This window comes from Ambystoma mexicanum, chromosome 10, assembly GCF_040938575.1.
Source record: "Ambystoma mexicanum isolate Mex_15411 chromosome 10, UKY_AmexF1_1, whole genome shotgun sequence".
Lineage (NCBI taxonomy): Eukaryota > Metazoa > Chordata > Amphibia > Caudata > Ambystomatidae > Ambystoma > Ambystoma mexicanum.
The window spans coordinates 1126078190-1126090999 of record NC_090932.1 but is presented as its reverse complement, the minus strand read 5'-3'; the positions used below and the strand labels follow the sequence as shown (position 1 = coordinate 1126090999).

The 12810-nt window shown below is 44.4% G+C and overlaps 1 protein-coding gene across 2 annotated transcripts in view; it reads right to left on the bottom strand.

Moving 5' to 3' along the window:
* LOC138492057 (cytosolic purine 5'-nucleotidase-like) overlaps positions 1-12810 on the bottom strand; it is a 270570-nt gene that overhangs the window by 100110 nt on the left and 157650 nt on the right. For both annotated transcript variants that reach the window (XM_069619009.1, XM_069619008.1), the window contains exon 5: positions 3190-3281. In XM_069619009.1, the coding sequence (XP_069475110.1) occupies positions 3190-3281 (92 nt within the window). The remainder of the gene's footprint in view (positions 1-3189; positions 3282-12810) is intronic.

Genomic DNA, 12810 nt, shown 5'->3' with positions numbered 1-12810 from the left:
GGCAGGTCAGACGATGGAATGAGAGTGATTGCCCCGCAAGACAAATATATAACAGCTGCTACATTTTTTTCCCCACCTGGCCACCCCACACTACAATGCCAATGGTCACTGCTTGTAGATCTAGATGAAAACAGCTTTGATAGGCCGGTGCCGATTATCAAAACACTGTAGTTACAGTGTGTAGCAACACAGTGTGTCAACTGCTGTGATCCCTTGCCTTTAGCATAGAGGTCACAATCATAACTGGAACGCATTGACCCCCGTACAAGCGATTTACTTCATGCAATAGAGATTGCAGTCTGTTTCAGGCAGAGGGGCAGTGATAAAAAGCAAAAAAAAAAAGCAAAATGGTGGAACGCAAGAATGGGCGTGCATTACACCGCCCACACTCCCCTTGCCAGCAATGAGCCAGAAAGGCACAGAAAAAAAGAAAACAACACTGAAAAACGAGGATAACTTCTGGTATTTGTGAATGCTTTTAATTTGTTCAATACCAGTGTTTAATGACATTCCATGGTGTGTTGCAGTGTTTCTGTTTAACAAGGTTATTTTATTCCACTCACGGAAGTGGGGTCCACTATCTGTTTTTATTGACTCTGTTGATTTGCTCCAACATTTTGAGGTGCCCCTCTTGATGCCACCGCTCTGGCGCAGACAGGGCAGCAGCTCTCTTTGCACGGTGTGGCTGCGGGCAGTTTTGCTGTTTTCCCCGTATATTAACTCACATGACACCGTGCTTTGGGCGATGAGAGAGAGCTCCTCTTTCAGAAGATTAGCGAAGTTTCTGAGAACAAGTGCTCTCTCTAGCCTTTCACCGACACCTATGCTTGTGACCTGGGAATGACCAGCCTTGCGCCCCTGAGGTTTGGCAAGCATTTTCTTTAAGGCATGCCCCTTTTCCCCCTACAGTTACGCTGCAATGAATTTCTCTCTGCATGCTTGCTGGTTGATATAGAGTGCCACATATGGCACTCTCTGCCTGCTTGCCCATTGGTAAATGTCCTGTATTAAAGAGGTTGCACGCAATTAAGTGATTGGTTCATTGTTTTGCAGTCTCATTTAAAACAAGTGGTTCCCTTGAAGAGCGCGAAAGGCCCCTCCCATGCCCCAGCACTGCACGTGTCCTCACCCAGCCCCGGCAATGGCACCCTGCGCACTCGACCCAGGGAAGGCCCTGGGGAACTCATGGGTTCTGAAGCTGCTTGCAGACACTGTATGTATCGGATGCCAAGTGACAGCAGTTATGCTTCTGATCGTGCACCACAGGTTCCATTGCTTCAGAGTTCCATCCTCATGCACAGCCAGAGGGAGTGCACGCACAATATAACAGAATGAACATCCTTACCTATAGTCTGATGTTGAAATAAAATGGCTGCCCTGGGTAAACAAACACAGACTGGAGAACCACCCACATCACACTAACATCACTCACTGCACAGCCAATCAGGTGTTGCTTACATCAAAAACACTTTACCAACACCCCACAAATCACTATATGAACATTTTAAAAGACATTTTAGACCAAAACGTAACTACCACATCAACTTGTTCATTTTACATTCAAAATACATTAAAATGTGTAACATAGATTCAAAGATGTAGTCATTATTTTTTAAAACATCAATAAAATCAAATACATTTTTCTTAACATTAACATATGGCGGCCACCATTTTGGAAGTCAAAATGGCTGGCACATTCAGCACACAATACGAATACAGGCAAAGAATGCAAAAAGGGTTATGGTTTAGGGTGAGATGGGTGGGAATGGGGTGAAAATCATATAGATTTCACTTAGAGATGGGCGTTAAATGGGTGGCACACATAGTCAAACAACACAAATTCATCCTCATATGTCAGCTGCATTGAAATGCATTGGAGACCCTCATTCAAAGCCCCTATTTGAAGCTCTTATGTTAAGTTTTGGCTTAAGGGTAGCACTTTCAGCAACCACCTAATAGCCACAACTAAAAAGGGTGGCGTGAAGCTGCCAGTCCATCTCGAGTAAGCTGCCATATTTTGAGGCAAGGAAGGGACAAATCTTCTCAGGTTTTTTTTAAAGTGAGGTGTGAGGGCCTTCAAGGAACCCTCACGTTTTGTTGGCCGAGCATTGCAATGAATAAGAGAACACCATGATGGAGTCTTGTTGAGGCAAATTGCAAGCCTTGAAAGGCATTAATCAGAAGCCTTATTTCTAAAATAACCTTCAGCGCCTTTTACGTGACATCACAAAATGTGTCTGCAATCTGTGTGGGCATCCCACATGACACACTTTGTTTCCTCCCAATTCCAACACAGCAAATATCTCTTCTTTCAGGAGAGAGGTGGGCCACTAGCTTTCTTAAATCAAGGTCAAGGATGTTGAAAGGCCAATATAGAAGGGTGCACATGCTCGTAGCCAGAAGCGCTGCCTGGTACTTTTCAAGACAGTGGGGAAGGGATTTCACTAATAAACACCCAGGTGGACTTTCCAGGGTTGGGCCAGGTGTGACATTCAGAGCTGAGGATTCCATGCCAGAGCATTAGCAAGCGAATGATCCTTTCAGCCCAGTCCAGAGAGAGCTTCTTCTTGGGCCTGGCTGAATTAAGGGCTAAAACTAATTCATCATCAAAATAATAGTTCAGGTAGGAGCAACACCTCACCAAAGTAATATCAAGCGAGTAACTTCATAACAATCTGCATGTGCATTACAGTTTCCTAATAAATGGCACCCACATTACAATTTTCCTAACTAGAAGGTCTGCCACTAAGAGAATCTGAATGAAAAGTACATGTAACTCTGGTCAGATGTTTCTCTGGAACAGAGCATTGATCACTCTGTATGTGCCAGTGCCTAGTACACACACAGATACAATGCTCATTGGTAAAAAGGAAAATATCTTCCCATGTATGTGATATTAGAAGTAGCACAGGGCTCACATAATCAAAGACATGTTTTCGGGTGCACTTTTATTAAAATTGAAATCCCAATGACCAGCCACAGAGCTCCCCTTCCCCTCCCTTCAATCAGAGCTCACTAAAGTCACCAAAGGGGCTACAGAGGAGGCAAGGAGTCCCTCTGATATAGACTGCAATATATAGAAACAACACTATCCCCAGACCACCGACGATATCAAATGCAGTGCATGAAAAGCTTAGGAGTTTGAAAAGCGCCAGATGGAGTCTTAGGGTCCTACTACCCCTGGCTTACCTGACATGTTAAAGAGTGTATTGAGGATGTGGAACCGCTTGGTGTCATCCCTCTGTATGAACTTGTTTGGGTAGCAGTCCCGGATTTCGGATCTGAAGCAGACAAACAAAAGAAGATACTGTCAAGAGCTCATCCAAAACAAGTCCCTACCAAACCCCAATAAAGTCCACAGTAGGAGCAGAACTTTTTAAAGTCAAGAAACATTCCAAAGATGCTGGAACCAAAGGACGGTGAAGGGCCTTCTACAGGCCGGAGATGCTATGCGTTTGGGGTTCGTCAGATTCCCTAACAAGCAGTAATATGGGGAATGGAGAACGTGGCTTGCACCTTCATGCCTAAATATTATGTAATATAATTATATAAATAAGGTTCCTTAAATGGAAAATAGCAGAGACTCTGTAAGGCCAGATTAAGCCTCAGTTATAACCTTGATGTTTTAATGTATTCAGTTGGCTTTCATAATATGCTGCATTGTTTTAGCAGCACCTGAATTATTGTTGTGATTCAATTTGATGTGAGATCTTCATGTATTAATGCTGTCACTGCTGATGTCACTATTGTTAGTGCCTCTGTAGCATGTAATTCACCTTTCAGCCAGTACTGTGCAGTAGACTGGTGACTGTGCCACTTAAAAAAAAAAAGAAAATGACAGATATGATTTTTGTTTGGAGTTTATTTACGGGAGGGCTTACCACTTGGCTACAGAGATCTCATGGAAAGCAAACTTTGCACCACTTTTTTAAAACTTGCTTTTCCTTTGTTTAGGGAGCTCAGTCAGACACTTTTGCATAAATATAGTGTTGAGAACTAGCTGCATGAAAAGATGTTAATTACTTGGGAAAGAAAACGACTTAGGCCAAATGGCGGTCACCATAGTGTGACCGTGCAACAGTGGCAAGCACTTGCTCACATCCATCTTTCCAGGCAACAGAAATAAAAGGAAATATGACATTTTCTTTGGGAGTGGCTAGCTGGAAATTCCCCCAGTTATTACAGAAGAATTCAGAACTGGCAGTAGAAATTCTGGAAAAGTGGATGACAACTACCGTAAACTGGACCCTAACCGACCCCATGGCTTGCCATGAGGATTGGGACCAGGGCTGGTCTTACACCAGATTGCACCCCAGGCGGGAAGCATCGTTGGCGCCCCACCCCCATTCATCAGAATGCGCCCCTCCTCCCCCGACTGGCTCACGTCACTCCCAAACTACACCTCTGTTGTGCGACAAAACCTCTCCTCAATATGAATAAATAATTGCTATATAAATGAAGCTACTTTCATTACATTGTAATTCAAGTACTTTACAGAAGAATTCTAACGTGAAAACACAGCTGTTGCTTCCCAAGTAAATGGTTTTCTGTCACCTGCTCTTAGGGAAGCAGTTTCAAACTGTCCGTACTGGCACACTGCAGTGTGACCAGCCTGCAGGGGTCTGAGGGCCCACTGACCACTGGTCCTGTGTTGCAGCCAGGTGTTCTGTTCCTACCACCTCACATCGCAATACTAGACTAACCATATGAATCATTTTCTGATAGTAGGTTATCATTCCAAGATGTGACAGATGTAAATTTGAGGAGAACCTGGTTTTACTTTGTTTCAGGAGGCGACAACAACTCCAGGCAGCGATATCTCCCAATAGACATACCAAGCCGCTGCACAAATGGTGAAAATTCGAAATGGCCCAGAAAACAGAGGCACTTTGACAGCACTCAGGGTCTGCAGCGCTAGGCAAACACACCGAAACAAGTCGGTTCCCAAAATCTCCCGGAGACTGACATATTATGTCGATGAGTATAACCTGGCTGGCTGGCAGTACATATTGCAAACTTTTGTCTGAATGCGGTGCTCTATCTCCAGGCGCTTGGTATTCCCACCTCCCACTTGAGCTGGCATCACTTTATCATTGCCAACAAACGCCCAGTCCTTAATACAGGTCATACATAAAGTAAGAAATAGCCATTTTAAGACAACTGAGCATGCTAGAACGAGTGCAACTAGTTTTAAAATAGATGCGATAACAGATATGGACAACATAATGACAAACTATACAATGACGCCAACCGATTTAGCCGCTCCCATGATCCATCATGTCTAGTATAAAGCTTATTAAACGTAGCCCCTATACGCAAGACAATATCACCACTGCCCCTATATGCCGAGTAAACCTCATCAAAAGAATGCAAGTAAGTAGAGGACTCACGCATCACATTTTCATAGTTCAACAACATCTGCAGTTCAGTGACCTAGTCCACCTGGGCGCCTAAAAAGATACCGCTTTTTAATGTCACACACTTTAAGGGATTATGCATTGCCTATTCTAATTTTTGGGCGTTTTACACAAATGTGCATTCTTTTTTTGTAACACAGGCAGCAATTAATAATGTGGAATACGCAGTCTAACTACCTGTGGTGGGATTACTTTTCAAAAGGAGCTCTATAAGAGCAGAGGGATAATAATAATGATGACTTGGTGCCATACCTGCCTAACCTCTGGATTTTTCCCGGAGACTCAGGAATTTTAACCATTTCTCTGGGTCTCTGGGAAAGACCCTGGAATCTCAGGAATTTTGGTGAGGGACAGCTTTCACTGATTACTTTTCTTTGTTGTGTTATGCTTGCAGGACTGCACTGCCATGGACTCCCTGCCTGAGTGTGGCTCTGTCTCTGCAGTAATGACTGTAACGCTTCACACATTGGCAAAAAGAATGCAGGTGAAGCAAAATAACCTGCGTTTATTTTGCTTCACCTTTCATTCTTTTTTGACGACTTTCAATGCAAACGCGCATTTCTTTTGCTTTCTTTCTTTCTGCCAGGTTAGGGTGGACTCAGCCCCATTGAACCACAGCCATCAGGTTTGCAGTCTTGACAACTCGCCACTGCACTACATAACCTGATGAAAAACTAAGGTGAAATGTCCAATTTCGGTACAGCAAAATTCAGGAAAAACCTTTGTATGCATAAATCTCAGGAATTTTGATTTTCATATGTAGGCAGGCATGCTTGGTGCACTGCTCGACCGTAGGGTTTCATGCTGGAATCCATCGGCTGGATTCCAAGTGCTCTAATAATGGACGTCTATGTTATTACACACTTGTGCTACTAGTGCACTTTGACAGAGATTGTTTGCCTCCAATCTCTGTCAAAGTGCACTAGAGCAGTGGCGGAAACCCGGACACACACACAAGTTGGCCCAAACACTTACCTGATGTGCTGCTGCTTGCACCCACCACTCGCTCCTCTTTTCTGAATGGTGGGGGCGCCAGCCAGCCCCAATCTTCAATCTATCAGTGCGTGCGCGCCCACAGGCTGTGGGCCCGCCGCAAGTGCGTTGCGCCCATGGACCTGGCTGGCGCCAGTGGGGCCCGGGGCTGGGGAAGTGAAAGCAACTAGCAACAAACAAATGTTGCTAATTGTCAATTGCTGCCCTGCCCTGTCTGAGGGCAAAGGCAGCCTGAAGCAGCAGTAATACACGGATGTGAGTGATGTTCGTTGTCTGATGTGTTGGTGACATAAAAATGATTCTGAATAGGCCTGGCTGGTGCGTGTGGCCTGGCTTGCAGGACTTAGAGCACTGCAGCGCAGTGCCCCTATAGGCTGACTGACGTCAGGCAGCCGCCTGAGCTGCCTGACACAAAGACCGGCCCTGATTGGGACCCATGGTGCAGTGCCGTCTTATTCACAAGCATAGCATACACATAGTTATGGTGTTCATTCTAATATCACTCATTACACCTGAAATACATTTTCTCTTCAAAATCCACAGCATACCTCTTTCTGATTTATCGAGCCCCTGAATCCTAAATTAATTTGGAAAATATCTTGGCCAAAGCCCTCACAGAGATATTTATGTCCAGTTCTCCCACCCTAACAATAGAGGATCTTAGCATTTGGTGCAATGCTATGCATCAGTTCAATAAAGACTACGTGGTAACTTCTCTTAAAGACGTAACAGTAAGCCTCAGTCCATTAATAACGTTTACTCCACCAATGGCTTCCCCTGAGCCATTGGAGCCCCTTAAAAGAAATAGACAATTGGAATGTAAATGGTCATATTCAAATGAGCCAATTTCACCCACACTGGCTGCCCATGGCTAGTAGAATTAATGCACATAGCACTCCTTAATTCAAAACCTTCTAATCTCTTCTCACCTCTGACTAGTCTGTGTACTGTTCTACAAGTATGCTTTTTTCACCAAATAACGGCGCCTTTCTGGTACAGAGGTACAGGAGAAAGGAAAATGATGGAAAACGAATCCGTCTGCTGGCCTTCAAGCTTTGGAACAGCATACAGTCTATGACTGAAAATTAACTCAATCATGTATTGATCAGAGCACAATTAAAGTCAGCTCGTCCCCGGGACCCAGACCTCGCCTATAGTCAGTTTCAGGCCAGAAATGCCCTGGCAGTAAAATATTTGAGCATTACAAGTAGCAAACGTGACCTGAGGGATGCACTCGTGCCTGAAGCATCAGGTTCTAAAGCTTGAGGGCGGTACCTGGCCCTAGAAGATTCTTACAGCCTTGTGGACAAGCCATGCACTGTCCTGCTTAGTAGATCATCTTTAACTCTTTGACCAATGCTTTGCAAAACAACTGTAAAGTCTCACAAAGGCCGTAAAACTGTGTGGGGAGGGCCTGGCTTTTCCACTCCCACTCATATAATATCCACCGGGCTCACTGCAAGAGTATTCCAGACTGCCAAAAGAAAATCTTGCGCTCCATCTTGGCTAGCCACCAGCCAGTATTGTAGGAGAAAACATTCCCCACCACTCCTGCATGAGCAGAAAGCAGGAGTAGGTTTTCAAATCTGCTCCAAATCTGTTTTTGCTTGGTTGCATCTTTTCTATTCTCATGTTTTGCTGATGCATAGATTTTCTAAAGTATAATTGTCTGATATCTTTTAAGTGAATCAAACGTATGTTATTTAAATTAAACTGAGCCATGACGCCTTCCATCTCTTTCCCTTTTCCCTGTAACCAATTTCGTCTTTCCCTTTTCAATACCACATTTTTAAATGTTTTTTTTTATTTGTCTTCTTACCAATTGTCTGGGGATTGTCCCCCAAGGCCTAAACAACCCATCCAACACAAGTCTACCTTACATTTCTCCCACCACGCCCACACTTGCATGCCCCAGGCCATTGCCAGTTATGATCCTTTCAATGCCAGCAATTTCCTTACTTGTAAGTTTGGGGTTTACTCCACTGTTACCAATCTCTTGGTGGAGTTTGGGTTACAGGCTCTTCTGTCTACTTCAAATACAGCGTTTCATCAGCTGAGTTGTTTGTTCAATAAAGCTTCTCTTGCCTACTATTGGGTTTGAGATTTAGTATTTGGTCCCAGTGCTGTCTGGGTTATGTTTTTAATCTACTTTGTTTTGTAAACAATACTTTAGAGGACCAACAAGCAACACAGAACATTTAGTAGATACTGACCCTAAAAGAAGCTTTTGTTGGAGAGTGAAACTCGAAAGGTAGGAATTTGCGCAGTGGGAGTTCATTGATTGCTCCTAATTTTGATGATGGCAATGAACCAGAAAGAGCTGCGGCTTAGAACATCAATGATAAACTTGCCAGCTGTCTTTGCAGGTTCTTGGAGCGCTCCCCACTATAATGGCAGCTTGGCACCTGGTATTGCCGAAGATGGAAGCAGATCTATGAGGACGATGAGCAGCAATGGTTTCCAATAGGATCCAGTGTTATAACCCAAATTTTTCCCACCCAGCCCTCACCCGACTCCAAGATCTTTCTGACGACTACCCCTTTTCATCTGTGGCAACGTCCGTACATTTAATTTTGGCTTCCACTTTACCATCACCCGCTGCTCCTGGTGTGGAGATTTCAGGTTTACTTTGCTGTAAGTTAACTAGGCTACACTTCGTTCCTAATATGTTTGACATTTAATCTTCGACCACCGCACTGATAATGGCTGGGTTCTACTTTATTGTGCACATACTACTTTGAAGGAACAAAGGCCATATTTTATTATTATCATCATTAGTATTATAATTATTAGGGCATTTATGGATCGTGGACCTAGCTTTGGGAAACAACAGAGCACTGTAGTACTCATAGAGGAGGTGTATGGCAAGGGAAGCAGGCCACAAGGGATCAATACAAGGGAGTATGGTGCTATAAACAGGGGTGGCAGGCAATTAGGCAGATAAGGATCTACAAGCAACATGGGGAGCAAACTGGTGGTAGCAGATCGGCCAGTCTCATGTTAGGTTGAGAGGGGAGGGGTGTGCTCCTAGATGTTAAGCAGAAGCCATTCCTTGAAGAGGAGGGCTCTGGTTCAGCAAGCAGGTTTTGTTGGTGAGTAAACCTTGAACAGTTAAAATGCAAGCAGCAGTAGTTTGTTGAGTGAACGTGATCCCAAGGTGGCAATGACACTGAAAGAGTTATAGTTATCAGCCAAAAGGGTTCCATTGGCTTGCGCAAGGGCTGCCTGGTGCACACTTCCAGATGCTGTTTGCATGTTCTCGATGTCCCTGCTCTGGTACCATTTCTGCTAGTGTTGCAGTTGGTCGGATATTGAGATGCCAGGGAATCAGGTCTTTGAGGACTGTGGGCAGCAGCCTCTTGCATAATCTAGGCCGGATTGAAAGTTCTAGCTCAGACCTAGAGGCAGGTCCGCTTCGCCCTCTTTGGCTGCAGCGTGGAAAAAGTATTCCTACCAATGTTCAACTGTCCATTGATTTTGGCTCGAGGAAGCGGTCTGTGCCCTGATTTCTGTTCCTCATTCAGAAACAGATGAGGGATTCTGTGGCAGCCTTAACAACACCAGAGCCAAGACAATAAACAAGGACACAAAGAGGAGCGTAACAACAAGCACCTGATATTGAACATGCCCTCCAGATTTTCTTTCATTCACACACAATCAACAAACACCTCCTGGAGCAGGAATACTCTGGGCATATATATGAATCTGATTAGGTGAGAGGTTTCTGGCTTAATCATTTCTTTAAATGACACTCACAGCCAAGGAGAAACCTTTAACTATGGGAATGAAGAGGGATGGGGAAGCCTACCACCCCCTGCCCCTACTACTAAATTCATGACAAGGAAGAAGGCCAGAAAACACTGCAATCACCCATCCTATTTTGGACAAATTCCCAACAGACACATGATTGACAAGTATTTCGAGAGGAATCCCCTGAGCCAGCCATACCGATCAAGGGACATGCAGATCTATCTATGCATGGATGAAGAGCCACGGCCCATGATTAACGTCATCTGCATGGACAGCTTGGACTAGAGCACCAAGCAGCCATATTTCTGACGTCGTTAGAGACACCACGACATAGCAGCATTAGACATGAAGCACACATGCCATCCGCACTTCGGGACACAAACAGACACTCGAAGACATAAAGAATATGAGCGTACAGTTCGTGGGCAGGCACATCTACATACTGTCATTGCTTTCATTATTTTGCCATTAGCCAAACGCAGCAACACAGAAACCGCAAGAGACAAGAGATCCTGAGCAAAGCTTGCCGATGCTTACATGCAAACAACCCAATGGAACTGCTGGAGCTCCTATGGGAACTGACAGAGCCAAGTGTAGTATAGCATGGACACTATAGAAACCGCATTAGAAGGGTTAGGAAAATTACAGCAGGCTCCAGGCTCTGAGCAAGAAATGAGCTGAGCCGATTCAGGCTGGACAGAGAGCAAGACGTGTGAGACAGAACCCACAGCCAAGGTCAAGAGATACGGAGGGCATTCCATCCTCAGATGACAAAGGGACCAGCTGCAGAAAATACTAATACATCCTGCTAATTCAGAGCTGCACCACTGAAATTCGTGGTCTCTGAACACGTGACGCTGCTGAAGCAGCCAATGGACAGGGATCACCAGTGGGAAAGGAGAGCTGGTCCCAGCCGGCCAGACACAGACAGCAACAGTATGCAACAAATGTTGTGCCGATCAGGAGAGCACTCTCATAAGCTAAGGTGGTACACACGGGTTACAATGCAGACGTATAGTCATTCTTGTTACCTTGAAGAGGTACACAGTGAGTTGAGAATCTTTGCAGATCCCAGGCCTGGGGACGTCAGCTCTAGCCAATCACAGATTAGTTCCCTAGGGGTGGGTGGCAACGGACAAGAACCAATGGTAAGTCCACAACACTGCAACAATGTTATAGTTAGTGACTTGGGGATGGTCCAGGCCAGCCACCTGACATGCGAGGGTCAGTAGAATAACATCTGTAGTGCCCTGTATAGGTAATAACATACTCAATACCCAAACATTTGGCCCAATAGGTTTTCTGAAGAAGGGCCCAAGTTGTGCTGTCATGCTGACGACATGTGTTAGTAAAACCGCCCTGCAAACCGAGGAAGAGCAAGATGTACATGGATTTTTCCTGTTCCTGTGTTGATCCCTGTTGGTTTTGTCTGTAATAAACCGCAGTTTGGACTTGCTTTTGACCGCGTCCTCTGTTTATTCTTGGGGACGGTGTTGGGCCCTCCCGGTCCCCCGCTTCCACTGTCCCACTGGCATACCTGGGGGTCTGTCCCCAACAGAAGGAGCAGATTTGTGTCAGATGTATCTATTTTCTGGTTTTCACTGGGCTCATTCAACCAAGGCACCAAGCCCATAGGGGTTATATTAACACCCAGCTATTTTAATGATAGCCCGGCACACTAACCTAGAATTTTAAATCCACTGAACTCTGGCAGGCTTTATAAAATAAAAAATATCTGGCACATATAGAAATGTAGTACCAAGTATTATTTATGGATTATTGATTTAGGCTCTTAAAGCATGGAGTTGGCGCTCGGCCATTGAGAGCATTATTTGGGCATCTCTTATAGCAACCTCCATCTTTTTCCATTACCTCAATTAGTGCTGAATTTGGTTTCACTTCCTGGAAGACAGTGATTAAAGGGAAAGAAATATCATTATCTTTTAAGATTTTAAAAGCTAGTGGAAATACCTCTATCACTGACCTTTACAGGATTTACAGAGAAGTTTGTGGAGCATGAAGCAGTGATGCTGCACCTGCACTTAATGAAAGAGATTGCAGTTGTGCAGCCTACACTGTTGAAAAAAGAAAGCTATGGGATGGGAGCACGACTAGGTTGAAACTCAGACTTCAATAAATAAACACGTTATGTTGACAGACTATGTTAAATTTCCCATAAAAGGGGGTCTTTGAACTCCTAATTTATACAAATTCCTGGGCTTCAAGCTTAAATATTGATCTATGAAATGCTGTTTCAATTTGCTTGCTACCTTAGATGTAAAGGGTCCAAGATGTACTCACAGGCCAACGGTCGCGCTGGCCTGTAAGTACAGGTCAGCGTGCCCGTTGACTCCGTAAATCCCCAGGCCAGCTGGAGATATTGAAGCATCTAATGTTATATTGTAAGGAGGTGATAAATATCAGGATGGAATGTTTCACATATGTTCAAAATCCAGATTGTATCACGACAGAGGCTTGTTGGGGTAGATTAGTGTTAGGTTCACAGGTCTCACTGATCAATGTCCTGATTGAACTATTTATTAAAAGAACATGTTTTACTGGGTGAGAAACTTTGCTTGTGAGGATTGAGCTCACTGTCTGTAGGAGTTTAATCATTTCTAATGTGGAAATGCTGGATTATGCTGTGGAA